At 32.5% G+C, this 15,626-nt stretch overlaps 3 protein-coding genes and 1 long non-coding RNA gene across 4 annotated transcripts; 3 read left to right on the top strand and 1 right to left on the bottom strand.

The window, feature by feature from the left end:
• The first annotated feature begins 51 nt into the window (after nt 1-51).
• Nucleotides 52-1,306, top strand: LOC112801849 (miraculin). Its single transcript, XM_072237433.1, has 2 exons — nt 52-1,146; nt 1,204-1,306. Exon 1 carries the CDS (start codon nt 381-383, stop codon nt 1,029-1,031), a length of 651 nt encoding a protein of 216 aa, XP_072093534.1. The 5' UTR covers nt 52-380; the 3' UTR covers nt 1,032-1,146; nt 1,204-1,306.
• Nucleotides 1,307-2,472: 1,166 nt separating this feature from the next.
• Nucleotides 2,473-3,824, bottom strand: LOC112799751 (uncharacterized). Its single transcript, XR_003201203.3, has 4 exons — nt 3,451-3,824; nt 3,017-3,102; nt 2,881-2,932; nt 2,473-2,807 (listed from the first exon to the last, which is right to left on the bottom strand). It is a non-coding gene; the product is annotated as an uncharacterized lncRNA (long non-coding RNA).
• Nucleotides 3,825-4,529: 705 nt separating this feature from the next.
• On the top strand, nt 4,530-5,796 carry LOC112801848 (kunitz trypsin inhibitor 5). Its single transcript, XM_025844793.3, has one exon. It carries the CDS (start codon nt 4,795-4,797, stop codon nt 5,434-5,436), a length of 642 nt encoding a protein of 213 aa, XP_025700578.1. The 5' UTR covers nt 4,530-4,794; the 3' UTR covers nt 5,437-5,796.
• Nucleotides 5,797-7,087: 1,291 nt separating this feature from the next.
• On the top strand, nt 7,088-7,836 carry LOC112801847 (miraculin). Its single transcript, XM_025844792.3, has one exon. It carries the CDS (start codon nt 7,124-7,126, stop codon nt 7,736-7,738), a length of 615 nt encoding a protein of 204 aa, XP_025700577.1. The 5' UTR covers nt 7,088-7,123; the 3' UTR covers nt 7,739-7,836.
• The last annotated feature ends 7,790 nt before the right edge of the window (nt 7,837-15,626 follow it).

Here is a 15,626-nt window from a genome sequence, read left to right as displayed (position 1 = left end):
TCATCATGAGAAGATGTTTTTGCCATCTTCATGGGAGTAGTTGCCTAATTTCAATTGGGGTGTACAAAACAAACTTTACAAAAGACTTTCCCAACTGAATATCGATATAGAGTAGCAATGATACAAGTTTGTATTCTTTGCTGGCTCAAGTGCCGAATCAATTACCGACATGACTTGGAAAATTGATGTAGTAGTAAAACTTAACAAGGAAACTAGACACTATTGATTTGGCCATAATAATTGACTTGAAACTTTTTCTTTTTCTTTCATACATAAAGATTGATTTTGAGATCGGCACAAGTCACTAATTCAATGCTCTATATATATGACTTCCATTCAACCAAGATTTACATATACATCTTAACATTTATATTTTAACCATGATGAGAACACTCCTTTCCTTTGCTCTTCTTTTTGCTTTATGCACCCAACCCTTACTTGGTGAAGCTCAAACCAACCCTGGTGGCCCAATAAGTGAGCCAGTGAAGGACACAAGTGGCAATAATGTCCGGGCCGGCGCGGACTATTTTATCCGGCCGGTCACAACAATCCCAGCCATTTGTCGCCGGCCGGGATGTGGCACTGGCTTTGCCCTTGCATCAACAACACCAAACAAGACCTGCCCCCTCAATGTTGTGGTCGTAGGGGGCAACGGCCAACCGGTGAAATTCACACCGGTTAGCCCTAACAAGGACGGTGTCATTACAACCTCTACTGACTTGAACGTCAGATTTGATGTCAAGACGAATTGTGCCGAGTCCACGGTGTGGAGGCTACAAAGTGATGGCTCAACCGGAAAAAGGATTGTGAGCACTGGTGGTGTTATAGGAAACCCTGGAAAGAACACAATTAGTAATTGGTTCAAGATTTTGAAGGATGGTAATGATTACAGCCTTCAATTCTGCCCTACGGTTTGCAATACTTGTAGGCCAGCTTGTGGGAACATTGGTGTGGTTCAAGATAGTAATGGGAACGTTCTTGTTGGTATCTCTGATCAACCATACAAAATTCGGTTCCAGAAATCTTCCTAAATTAAACCTCCAATCTCGGGACAGTATTTAATAAAGTTTGTTCAGTGTTAGCTTTATTCACATGATACATACTACTAAATAAGTGGGTGAAGACTCGTGTGTAATTTATTTTTATGTGAAATTAATAATAAAAAATTATTAGATAATTAATTATTATATAATAATTTTTTATTATTAATTTTACAACAAAAGATAATTACATATGAGTTTTAATTTGTAATCTGAAAAAAATAAGACCATGTTAAAATAAAATTTGTCCTTTTGCGTTGTCATCATGTCCTTTTTCTTTCCAATCAATATACTAAAGTATCATGTCCTTTTTCTTTCCAATCAATATACTAAAGTATCATGTAGTAGCTAGATGCTCTGATTTAACTATATTACATACATAACTTTATACATGGTTTATTTATGCATCCTTTTGGTCCTAAATAACTGAATAAGTATTTAATCAGAATCATACATAAACATATACAGATTAAGGAAATAATTTAAAAAAATTGGTTTTTGAAAAAATGAAATTGTTTGTACAAAATTATCTTTAACAACTTTTAAATTTCTCATACTTTCTTTTTTTTAATTTATTTTCTCGTTCTTTCATTTAACTAGCATAAACATTCATATATTTATTATTAAATAAAGTCAAAAATAGACATTTGTTGAGTGGACAAAATTAAAGGTAGTAAAGGCTATATAGTACGTAGCAGCCAGACGATGATATATATGGTTCATCTTTTCGGTTCACTAAAATCCATGCGCACTTTAATATTGGCACTTTGGCAGTGAGATAATTGAAGTCAATCATGAATAATGTCCAGATATGGTTGGATTAATTAATTGACCAGAATATCATAAGTATACGATATGATGGGGATGCTCATGGTTAGTAATTACTTTACGTCACTGCCTTTGAAAATCCAAAACTTTCTACACATCCTTATCCACATGAAAATTCGAGCAATTAGCCGAAGAAGAAAAAGTTAACGTGTTCCCATTGTAGGGACAAATTAAAGAAACTATACTCGTAAAATACATATAGTACATGTGTGATGATGTTGATGGCATGCAATGACACCAGTTCGTTTGATTGTGACCTTCAAATGTTTATAGCAAGGTTCTGAAAATCGAACCGGTCATCAAACCGTTTTAATTACTGGTTTATTGGTTTATAGATTTAATCGGTTTGACTGTGGTTGAATTGAAAAAACCGTTTTATAATAAAATAATAAATAAAATATAAATAAACATACCAAAACTATATTCTTATCAATTTATAAACTCAAAAATTTTTAAAACACTCTTAAAATATATGTTTCCAAGCACTTTTGTCATCATCATCTTCAACTTTACACTCATCACTCAATTAAAAAATCCACAACCCTAATTTTCTATGATTTCTTTTGGAAAAATAAAATCTCATTCAAGAAGGAAATCATAGCTGTAAGTAATTGAGAATATTTGTGAGACTCAGCACCAAGACATAGAACAAGTATACATATAGAGAAGTATCAACAATCCAATTCTCAATTTCATGAATCACCCTAAACTCTGAAATCAATAAATCTAACAACAAAATTCAAAAATAGCATACTCATCAATTAAAAAACAGCAGCAGCAGGGTTTAGAACAAACATTTAATCACTAACAATACAGAACCTTGTGTATTATTAGTTGATATGATGCAGGGTACTTTTCTGGATTTTTATTCTCCCTCTCTGAAAATGACAGTTTTTCATACAAAATTGCCCCTAACAATACAGAACCTTGTGTAGAATTCTGCACAAATATTACAAACAGGATTATATATTATCAGTGGCAATATCCAAAAGTTTAACAAAGGAGAATATACCTTGGGAAGCTTATCTTTCGGTGGTGGACCCAGATAAAATCCTTCTTTTATACTATCAATAAACAAAAATCAACATGACAACAAAAGAAAACATACAAATGTAGATAGTTATGAAGGAATAGAAACTCATTCATACCCTGGAAATAAGAATGACGATTTAAAGGAGCCATTTCCAATCACTGGGCCATCAGGTTGAAAGAAAAAGGATAGCTGAATGATTTCCTGAAAACAGAGACAAGAAAAAAAAATCTATCAACAATTAATCATGCTTCGCCCTTCAAGCAATCAGCTTCAAGCCTTCAACAATCAATCAGTTCAGTTTCAGTAATCAGTAAACAACAATTATTAACCAAAGTTCACAGTTCAGTTTAGCAGGATCAGTTGAATCAGTTCACAGAGTTTCACACTACACAGTTCAAAGAAAAATAAAATAGGGAGACAGAGTTTCAAAGTTTACAGTTTCGGTGTTCATCATGTGACTGTCACAGAGCTTCACAAAATCAAAGATTCAAAGAAATACTCAATCAAACTCATCAGGAATCAAACAACCATAACTAAAAAAAATATTACCTGGAACTCTGGAAGCTCGAAGGCACCTTCAAGGCTTCAACAGAACATGCAATAAGGAGAGTGGGAGACAGCAAAGGGACGACGGTGAGAGTGAGGCGTTCTCAGTTCTCGACGGTGAGAGTGAGGCGTTCTCAGTTCTTGACGGCTGCTGCGGTGGCTCGACGGCGGTGACTCGACGGCCGTGGCTAGACCCGTGTGAGAGTGAGGCGTTCTCAGTTCTCGACGGCTGCTGCGGTGGCTCGACTGTGGTGGCTCGACGGCGGTGGCTCGACCCGTGTGAGAGTGAGGCACTGAGGCGTTCTCACCTCTGAAGCAGCTTCACTGAAGCTCGATGAATGAGAACTGAGAAGGGAATTAGGGATTTGGTAATTGATTTAGCCTTTTAGGGTTTCAGAACCTTGGAAACGGCAGCGTTTTGTTGACAGCCAAAAAACCGGCCGGATCACGGTTCGGTTCGACCGACCGGTTCACCGGTTCAGTTTCGGTTTTCAAATTTTACGGTTATGCTGATTGACCGAATCGTTTTTTGGTCCGGTTTACGGTTTGACCGGTTCGACCGGTCGGTTCGAACCGATTTTCAGAACATTGGTTTATAGTAGAAAAAATTTTAAGTGTATCGAAGAATACATTATTTTAATTATTTTAATCGTTGATTTTAATTAATATATATTATATATATTTTTTATAATTTAGATTAACGGTTAAAATAATTGAAACACCGATATTTTTAATATATTTAAAATTCTTCCGTTAGTATAATATAGTGTTTTTATTTTTAAATCATTTTCATTATCTATCCAAAACGTATGTAAACAAAGTATCTAGAGTAATCTTTAATTTTTAGAACAAAAACAGATGTCGTATATATGTGCAGATCTCACCAAAATAAAAGGACAAAAGAAACTAATGACTTGAGACAAGCTATAACGTGCTCGTTTCAATCGCAAAGGGGAGATGAATTAAAAACTTCAATGTAATTAGAAAGTCTTGAGTTCGAGTAGGAAAGATATTGGAGATATAAAATGAAAAAATATTTAATAATAAAAAAATATTAGCCAAAAACTACTAAATAAAAATAATAATGCTGACATAGTTTAGAGGTGTAGAATCTGATATACATAAATTGATGATAATATAGTTTAACAAGATAAACTTTGTTGAGTTTGGCCAAGATTGTTGACTTGAATTTCTTTCTAAATTCATGGTTATACAAATCCATAGGTTGAGGTTATCAACTCATATACATATTATTGGCCATCCAGCCTCCTATATAAGCTCCCACATCAACTCAACTCTACATAATCATACATCAAAATTGTATACATATAAATTTATAACTTAATAATGAAATCAATAATTTTATTATTGATCATTCTTTTTGTTTTCTGTACTCAATTTTTGTTAGGTGAAGCCGGTCCTTCACCTGAACAAGTAGTTGATACAGAAGGCAAAAAAGTTCGAACCGGCATAGAATATTACATCCGACCGGTTCCTACGACTCCATGCGACGGTCGAGGACCATGTGTGGTTGGTAGCGGCTTTGTTCTCGTAGCACGGTCAGCAAACGAGACTTGTCCTCTAAATGTTGTTGTGGTGGAAGGTTTTCGAGGTCAAGCAGTGATATTTACACCGGTTAACCCTAAGAAAGGCGTTATTAGGGTTTCCACCGATCTGAACATAAAGACCAACTTGACAACAATTTGTACCGAGTCAACGGTGTGGAAGCTTGATGACTTTGATTCTTCAAGTGGACAATGGTTTGTTACAACCGGTGGTGTTATAGGAAACCCCGGCAAAGATACAATTAGCAATTGGTTTAAGATTGAGAAGTATGATGATGATTACAAGCTTGTGTTTTGTCCCACGGTGTGTGATTTTTGCAAGCCACTTTGCAAGAATGTTGGTGTGTTTGTGGATAGCAATGGAAACCGCCGTGTAGCTCTCACCGATCAGCCATACAAAATTCGGTTCCAGCCATCAGCTTAATAATTAATTAATTACGGGTTTCAATTTGTGAATAAATTTGTTGAAATTTCAGAGACAGTTAATTTCATGTAAAATTAATAATTAAAAATTGTTAAATAATAATTTAATTAAATCTAATAAATTATTTAATAATTAACTCTCATCTATTAACTTCATTTAAACTACGTTAACTCTACCTGAGTTTTCTTAGTTGAATTTGTTGATGTGATGAGATACAATAAATTAGTGATCTTATATTATTGGGAAGCAACCTGCTGGAATCTCATATCCTTTTTATTTTGAAGGGGTTTGTAAACAAAGTCTTTTATTCTTGTATTTGATTTTATGATGATTAAATAAATTATTTTATTATAATGTGAACTTGAATACTAACTTTATATATAGTAGTGTTACAACTATATAGAGAATAAAAGCATGTTGTCTACTCCGCCACTTAATTAATTAGCAACTAAGTGTTCGTACAAAACTAGAAGTAATATAAACACGAGTATTAAAAGTTGTAACAGGGGAGTGAATATGAAAATTGTGAAATGTCTTATGATACTTTTTCCGCTTCTTGCATTTCTTCTTTTATTCTATGAATTCTATTTTTTTTTTTTATATATCCCTAGCTAATTTTCTAATTTTAGTGAATCCTTTCTCAATACCGTCAAAATAGTGTTTTCATTGATCATTCTATCTAATATTTGAAGTGATTTGGTGATCTCAACTACGACCATTTTGTATGACAAAAAAATTGCAGATTAAAGTTCAGATTGAACAATCACTGCTTAGCATTGGCAACAAAAATTCAAGAATTAGTGATGAATACTAAACATACACAAAGCTGAAGAGGACGACTCAGATCTATTAGGACTTGAAGTAGCTAGTAAAGGTGAAGGAGGTACAATGTAATTAACTACGAGATTTTGGAGAACCATTAAAAAAAAAATAACTCATATGGTGAGACAGTTAAAGATTTTATAAAATTCTCTTTTAGGTGTTGGCCTTGTGTAGAGACTCTGTTTTAAGTATTATTCTCACGAAATTTATAACATAACATACATTTTTTTTTAAGTGTTGCCATCAATGACACTTTACTCCATTTTTTATTAGTCAAAATAAATTTTATTAGTTAAAACTTTTTTTATAAATAACGCTTTTCAGTTGACTGACTCTTAACGAGAGCACTAATGTAATGAGAATACTATTATCACAAAAACTAGTTCATATGATTGGAAAATTCAAATTTTACAAGATTTTTTGTAAGTTAATTTTCCAATGTAGGACTCTTTTTTTGATATTGATACTATGAAACTCATAACATAATAATCTCCAATATATTGATAATATAAAATAATGCTCACTAAATATATTTGTTCCCAATTGCTTTAATTTGATTTAGGTGGAAATTTAGAATATGTCAAAACGATATACGAAATGATGAAGTCAAAGGACCAAAAAATATAGAAAAATATGTTGTTCATTAATACCATCACAAGTATAGTACGAAGCTTAGTTTGAAATTTTGAATCCTTCACATGGCCAGTTGTATCTTATTCTATGAATTGAAATCTAAGACTACTTTTTATAAATTACATACCCACAGATTATAGATAGCTAGATATGTTAACGTAGGTAGATCCATTCCTGTCTATAAATTCAATCTCTTCTTACACCTTCTTTGACTACAACAGTTCGGTACAACATGAACACAACATTTATGGCACTATTGTTCCTTCTTATTTTCTTGATCACAAAACCAATGTTAGGTTCAGCCGGTGGTGCACCGGAACAAGTGGTTGACACATCCGGCAAGGTCGTTCGAGCCGGTGTAAATTACCATTTTGTCCCTGCTTCTCCGAATGTAATAGGTGGCCTTGCCTTCACTAGCATAGGTATATTCACATGTCCTCTTGCTGTTATATTTGCCAATGACTCCAAAGGCCTACCATTGGTCTTTACCCCAGTTAACTCTAAGAAAGGCGTTGTTCGTGTCAACACAGATCTCAACATTAACTTCGCATACGGCGATTCGATGTGTCCTCAGTCCACAGTGTGGAATGTTGGCAGCCGTGATAACTCGACCGGACAGAGGTTTTTGACCATCGACGGCGTTATCGGAAACCCTGGTAGAAAAACTGTTGCTAATTGGTTCAAGATTAGGAAGTATGAGAATGGTTATAAGCTAGTTTATTGTCCAAGTGTGTGCAAAGATTGTTACTATAAGTGTAGTGACATAGGGATATATGTCGACCAATTTGGTAATAAGCGTTTAGCTCTTAGCAATGTTCCATACAAAGTTTGGTTCCAACCTGTGTGAAGCAAAAGATCAGACTCCAATATTTACCAAACAATCTTTATGAATGTTTAGTGTAATAATAATGCCGGAGCCATTAATCGTTGCAGATTTAAATTTCATTTAAGAGTTTATTATGATCAATAAGTTATTATATGTATAAAATAAGATAAGTGAATTAATTATTCAACTAACTCAAATTAATTAAAAACATCTTTTCTTTTTAAAATGTATTATCTTCACCAATTAATACTTGACGTGACATTTGTCAAACTGAAATATGGTGTAAAAATACAGTAATGCACTAGTTTTGTACTTTAATTTATGTATAAGTTATAAGATGCAATTAACATTTCAGTTCAAATTTTTAGAAATATAAAAATATTTTACAAATAATGCACCTTAAATATAAAGGAAAGTATAGGTACGGTATACAATGAAAATTAAATATTAAATAATATAAATAATACATATATCGAATATTCAATTCATTAGATATGTAGATGATTTTTCTAATATTAAAATTTAGGTGAGTAATTTAGAGTGTAGTGTATTTTACTTGAATTGGGTCAATTTTAAAACTCATTATTCATATTGTTTAAGAAAGTCATTAATTACCTAACACAACCCTAAATATTATCATGACACTTAAATTAAAGTTAGAAAACCAAACAAGTGGCTGATGAGAGAGAGAAACAAGCATAGCAAGTGTATTTCGAGTTATTGATAAATTAAATCTTTATTATTATATATTAGTCCATTGTATGAGTTGAAATCAATGACCAATTGACCTCATTCCACACTAATTAGACCATTGAATTAGACCCAATTATTAACCCACACTCGAGCACTACAAGAAAGTATTAGAATGACGATTGATTTTAATGACTGAAAAAATTGATTGTTAATAACAACTAAATTAACGACTGATAAATTATAATTATAATCAAAATAAAATTGGTCACTAAAATTAGTCGCTATTTTTTTATTTGGCGACCAATTTAGTAATTAAAACAGAAATAATATCTTTGAAATTGTTGGTGACAAAAGCGGTCGTTATTTTTTATTTTAGTGACCGATTTTGCAACTGATAGTAAAATAGGGTGAACAATTGTTTGGTCGCTAATTCAGTCGCTAAATTATTGGTCGATAAATCAGTTGCTAATTGTTAATTTAACGACTGATTTTAGTGATTAACATAATCGGTCACTAATAGCCACCGAATTAGCGACCGACTAGTTTCATACAACTAAAATATAGACGGTTGCTAAAATCGGTCGCTATTTTTTAATTTAGCGACCGAAGTAGCAACCAAAACAAAAGAAGAAATGTCCTTGAAACTCTTGGTCATAAAATCGGTCGCTATTTTTTAATTTAGCAACCGATTTTGCAACCAATTTATAGGTAAGTAGAATAACGTCATTGGTTACTAATTCAGTCACTAAGATTATGGTCACTAAATCGGTTGCTAATTTTTAAATCAATTATCGATTTTATAAATTAATCAGTCACAAAAGCGGTCGCTAAGTTAAAAAAAAAAGATATTATCTAAATTACCCAACCTAACCCTAAGCCACCCACACCATTCTCGTCTCCTCCAATCTTCTGCGCGCGTTGACGTCTCCTCCAACCTAACCGTCGGCGTCGTCTTCTCCGGTCGTCAGCGCCATCTCCGGTTGTCTTCTTCATTTGCATTGAGGCCAGCTCACGGAGGAAGAAGCAAATCAGATCTGTTTCAAAGAGGTAAATAAAAACGCTCTTTTTCTCAAATTAGATCTATTTTCAGGTTTTGTTTTGTTCTCTGTTTTTTATTTCTTTGTTCTCTGATATGATTCTACAACCCTTCCAAGAGAAAGAAATCGAGTGCTCCACACACACCCTATCCTATCATACTTATTCTTAATTAATAATAAAATAAATTATTCCATTGAGAACTTCATAGATTTATAGAATCGGTTACTATAACTAATTTACTAAATCGCGCAAAAAAACAAAAAACCCAGAAATATTAAGTGATTAGTCGATATTCAAAATAAAAGATTTAATAGACAATTGAAAAAATAGATGGTTGAATCAAAATAATTCCTTTCAAGTTCTATTTATTTTGAGGGCAATATGAATATTCTATTATGTTCCATCAAAACATTAAAAAGATTATATGAGATATCTTCCGTGGAAGTAGGTCAACATTTCTATTGGCAATTAGCGGGGTTCCAAGTGCATACCCAAATACTTATAACTTCTTGGGTCGTAATTGCTATCTTATTGGTTTCAGCCATTTTAGTTGTATCCTTATACCCGTAATAGGTATTGGTATTTATCCAGATTTTATTTCTCATTCTCGGTTGACAAGGTTGAAGCCATTCTATCAAATTTTTTCTAAATTTTTTTAATGAAAATTAATACAACCCCCAAAAAAGAGAAATAAACCACATAACAAAATTGGAATTAATTATATATAAATATGTTTGTTGTTTGTGAGAACCCCTTGAATCATTACATTACTACTTAATTTAAAGGGTTCTCGACAATTCCATTTTTTCTTTATTCTTTCTATATTCATATCAAATATATTATATATAAATAGAATATCGAATATATACTAAAATTTCTAATATATTTTATATATTAATATATTAGATATGTATATATACTTATCTCTTATGATGTATATATTCTCTCTCTCTAATACCATTGTAAAGGTTTTTCGATTAGATTTCCAAGCACGGATCGTGAAACCTTCTCGAAACTTCTTCCTTCTTATTGTTCCAATTGTGTAAAGGTAATTGCTTTCTTCTAATTCTTTTATTTCGGTTATTTTATTTTGGCGTTGGTGAATTTATGAGAATTTTTGTTCTACGATCAGCTTGATATGCAGTTTCGTTTTTTTTTTCTTGAAAGAAAAATTATATGTAATGTAATGTGAAGCAGTATAAATTAAAATTCATTATTAATTGGTTGTTTTTGAAACATTGAAGGATGTGTGTGAAGTGTGAACTATATTATAGTACATTAAGAAAATTTTTTGCTAATCCGATAATTTCTTGTAGTGAAGCCTATATTTTTAAATGCACTTGTAGCAGCTATAAACATCATAACTCCAATAATATAAAAACAAATTTAATTGAATTGTGTTTTATGCTATCTACAAAATACACATATTTTAAGTTTATAAAAAAGTGAATTCCATCATTCAACACTTAGATAATTTAAACACAAAATTTATAGATACCATAAAGTTGTCCTTTAGTTGAACACTGTGGATCTCAACATTGTTCGTGTTGATACGGATCTCAACATTGACTTTCAAGACTATTTAGTTGTTCCCGGAGTTCTTTGCTTTGTGGAGGTTCAAGGACTGTGATTATTCGACTCAACAGTGGTTTGTGTCCACTGGTGGATTCTTAGGCAATCCCGGTAGAGACACCATTGATCCGGATGTGTGCCCTAGTTGTAGCCATCCATGTATCACGTAGGGTGTAATTGGTTCGGTTTGGTTTGGTTTTGGATCGAAAACTAATCGAACCGACCTATTTGGTTTTACAATAATGCCAATCGTTTGGTTTATTGTTTTTAGGACAACCAAACCAAACCGAACTAACAGCGGTTTGGTTCAGTTGATTTTTTTGGTTTTTTTAAATCTAATAATCAGAATTAAATCATCAAAAAATGAAGTTTAAAATCGTCAATAAAATAAAATAACAAGCAAGAGTATATAACATCCAAATTCAATACAAATTCAACTTGTCTCAACAATAAAACATAAAACAAAGACAATTAAAAATGTCTAGCAAACAATAAAAACAAGCACACTTTAAAAACTGAACAGCCACTTTAAACCAAATAAAAACCAAAACAGCCACCATGCTTAATCTGAATCCACATCAGACTCATCATCATCTTCTCCGATTGATGCAATTTCTATAAATACAAAACAAAGAAATCAATATAGATTATAAACATTAACATAATATAGATTATAAATTATAAACATAAACTATGAATACATAACAAGGAATAACAAATACAGCAATTTTATTAAAAAATCAGCATTTAAATTTGTTCAAAAAGCCACTTCCAGCATTTATGCAACAACAACAAATTATGAAACATACTAAGTTCAAAGCACAGTCATGAAAGCAAAATAAAGCAAGCAACTATTAGGTTATTAAAGCGACAGCAACATACTAGGTTATTAAAGCAATAGCAATACATAAAGATAAAAGAGGCCTGCTACACATACAAGTCTTTTTGACTTACAAGTCTTACAAGTTGCTAACGGGTCTTTTAATGCGTTATTCATCCGTTTCCTGTTTTCAAAGCGCTACAATGTATTATGAATGGTTCCTCTTCCTCTTCCTCTTCCTCTTCCTCTTCCTCTTCCTCTTCCTCTTCTTCTTCTTCTTCTTCTTCTTCTTCTTCTTCTTTATTTTTTTTCGATTTTCATGGTTTCTGAAATCAAGTTTTTCCTCTTCCTCTTCCTCTTCCTCTTCTTCGTTTTTTCCGATTTTCATGGTTTCTGAAATCAAGCTTTGAAATCGTTTTGAAGAAGAAGAAGCAGCAGAAGATGAGGAGGAGAAAGAGAAAGAGTTCTGAATTATGCAACGAATTTTGGGTGTATTTCTTAAATCCTTTGGGTGTATTTTCGTAATCCTTTGGGTGTATTTTTGTAATCCTTTTGAAGATAATGGAACTTCAGAAATACACCCAAACGATTACAGAAATACACCCAAATGATTATAGAAATACACCTAAAGGATTACAGAAATACACCCAAACGGTTATAGAAATTCACCCAAACGATTATAGGAATACACCCAAAGGATTACAGAAATACACCCAAAAGATTACAAAACTACACCCAAAGGATTTAAGAAAATACACCCAAAATTCGTTGAAGTACATCTTATGCATAATTCAGAACTCTTTCTCTTTCTCCTCCTCATCTTCTGCTACTTCTTCTTCTTCCATAAAGATTTTACCATGAAAAATAAAAAAAACGAGAAAACAGAGAGAAGAGCACGTAAATGAAGAAGAAGAAGAGGAAGACGAGGAAGAAGAACGTGCAGAAACGAAAGAAAAGGAGAAGAAGAAGAGTAAGAGGAAGAAGAACGTGCAGCAAAAAGAAGAAAGAGAAAGAGAAGGCAAGAAAAGAAAGAAAAAAAGAAGGAGAAGACGAAGAGGAAGAAGAACGGTTCGAAGCGCGTTTTGAGCGTTAGTTTTAATTGGACTTGTAAGGCTTACAAGCATTAATCGCTTGTATGCGAAGAATTTCTAAAACAATCAAAGGCTATAAAAACAATCAAAACGGAAATACTATTTGGTTGGTTAACAATAAAGTTGGGAATAGTATATAATGATTAATCTTATAGTGAATGTAAAAAATGCTTGTGAGTGTGCCTAATATAGTAGCATAAAATGTGTTTCTAAATTAACAAAATTCTTTTTATTATTAATAAATTTAAAAAATATTTTTGTCCAACAACTTAATAATTTATAGTTCTTTTATGTGTTCCTAATATATTGTTTTTCCTTATAAAAGAAAAAAATAAACACAACTAATTAAAAAGATAAATTCTTCCTAAACTTTGACAAAAAATATTTAACATTTGCATTCTCTCCATTTCAAACTTCATCTCAATGGATTCTTAAATATTCTTTTTGGCATATAATATTTTTGGCATAAATTATCTCTAACTTGCTCTTCATTTCAATACATTTCAAAACTTTTTGGCATGTAATATTTTTGGCATAAATAAAATTATCTATGAGATCAGCTTCCAAGATGCCAAAAAATACATTCATTCACCATAAGATACAAAACAAAATAATATAAAATAAAATAAAATAAAAACATGTATAGAAAATGCAACGCGTGCTTTTGGAAGTAGAATGAAAATTTTTCCATCATGTATCATGTATGTATGTATGTGAGTGGCAAATTTTATCACAAAAATTGGATTTTGTTGCCAAATTTCTACCAAGTACCAACAGACATGCATGAACAACCATGTATGTGAGTGCTGCTCAGCGACTGGAATGCTGCTCTACTTAGGGTTTGTTGCTACGACTTATGACTGGACGGTGGCTTCGAGCGATGGTGGAGGGTGAACTGGATGATGCTTCTAGGCTTCTAGCTACACGACGACGCTGCTCTTTGCTACGCCTGCGAGTCTGCAACGGAGATGAATGGATGACTTGTGACGGCTTCGAGCGACGGTGGAGGACTTCCTTGATGGTGGATGACGCTCTCTGGTTCTCTGGCTCTCTCAAGCTCTCATTCTCTCAGTCATGGTCGCATAGAGGAGGAAGAATGGAAGATGGAAGGGAAAGTGCAAAGTGGGTGTCTGTGTGAGTGAGGCTGTGCGAGTGAAAGGGAAAGAGAATGAAGGGGTTTCAGATTTAAGCTTTTATACCTAGGTTAAACTAAGGATAAACCAATAAAAAGAATCACTAGAGAACATCTGCCTCGATTCGGTTCAGTTCGGTTCGATTTCTACCAAACCAACCGAAAACCGAACCGAACCGATCAGTTCAATTAAAAAAACAAAAAAAATCGATTTTTTTTTGTTTTTTATCTGGTTGTTGTAATTTTTGGTTCGGTTTTACGATATTTTTTAGTCCAGTTTGATAACTTACACCCCTAGTATCATGTATGGATATAGGGATATACGAAGACAAGTATGAGAAGCGTCTTGCTTTGAGTTCTGTGCCATACAAACTTCGGTTCCAAATTATCTGAAACTTCAAGTTTATATTAACTAGCTTATTAATCTTTATGAATAAGTGTAATTAATGCACAATAATGCCATTCTTACGATTAAGGGTGGAAATAGGCCAGACGGCCTGTCAGGGGCCTGCAGCCTGGCCTGGCCTAGTCTGATAGGAAATAGGCCTAGACTCAGGCTATTAAAAAAGCCTGGCCTAGTCTGATAGGAAATAGGCTTAGACTCAGGAGCCTATATTCTTTAAAAGGCCAGGCTAGGTTTTTGTTTTTGAAATAGCCTGTTAGGCCTGCCTGAGCCTAGTAAAAATGCTATTGGAAAGATTTGAACTTGGATTTTCTATCTTATAAAAATACCTTTATCCACTCAACCATTTATCTCTTTAATTATATATGTGTATTTTTATTTTCTTAATATCTTTAATCTTTGATGTTGGAATATCAAAAGTCAATCAAATAAAATAATTCTAAAAACTTTTCCTCCACACTAATAAAGAAATAAACATACACACAAGCATTTTCTTTTCTCTTCTCCACTTTACACGCTCTTACCAGCTACTATCCTCTTTATCTTCTCTTCTTTTGACTGTACGTACTTCTTCTTCTTTCTCATATCATTATTTTTTATTTTTTTATTTTTTATATTTGTTGTTATAATGTTAATTATTTTTCATCAATTAGAATTTTATTCTGTCAAAGATCTTTTTTAAGTTCAATTTTTTTGTTTGTGTTATGATATTATTTCTACTTTTTTGAACATAAAATTTTATCAATTTTTTTTCATTAAAAGGTTCTTACTTTATGCCATTGATATAATGAAAGCAAAAAAAACATGAGATAATGTTGTCTGTTAATTTATGTTTAAGCATTATAATAGGCTTTAGAAATGACTGAATCTGTAACTCCAAGTAATCCATTGGCCAATTTTATTTCTTTAAATGGAGAAAAAATTAATCGGTCAGTACAAACACTGCCAACAACAAATACTGACATTGCACCAACACAGACAACAACTATTACAAATCAACCAGTCACTGATGAACTCTTTTATTTGGATATGTTACATATTTTGGAAGTACTCAAGTGGGAATATATTCATATATATTATCTTTTTTTAATTAATAGTAGTTATTTATTGATATTTTGTCTTTGTTTTCTATCAATATTATTCATAAATTTATTATTTTA

The sequence above is a fragment of the Arachis hypogaea genome, chromosome 5 (genome assembly GCF_003086295.3).
Source record: "Arachis hypogaea cultivar Tifrunner chromosome 5, arahy.Tifrunner.gnm2.J5K5, whole genome shotgun sequence".
Lineage (NCBI taxonomy): Eukaryota > Viridiplantae > Streptophyta > Magnoliopsida > Fabales > Fabaceae > Arachis > Arachis hypogaea.
The sequence above is the reverse complement of the archived record's forward strand: the minus strand, read 5'-3'. Positions and strand labels throughout refer to the sequence as shown.

Excerpts from the sequence above, each read along its gene's own strand:
- LOC112801849 (XM_072237433.1), top strand. The coding sequence starts at position 381 with ATGATGAGAACACTCCTTTCCTTTGCTCTTCTTTTTGCTTTATGCACC.
- LOC112801848 (XM_025844793.3), top strand. The coding sequence starts at position 4,795 with ATGAAATCAATAATTTTATTATTGATCATTCTTTTTGTTTTCTGTACT.
- LOC112801847 (XM_025844792.3), top strand. The coding sequence starts at position 7,124 with ATGAACACAACATTTATGGCACTATTGTTCCTTCTTATTTTCTTGATC.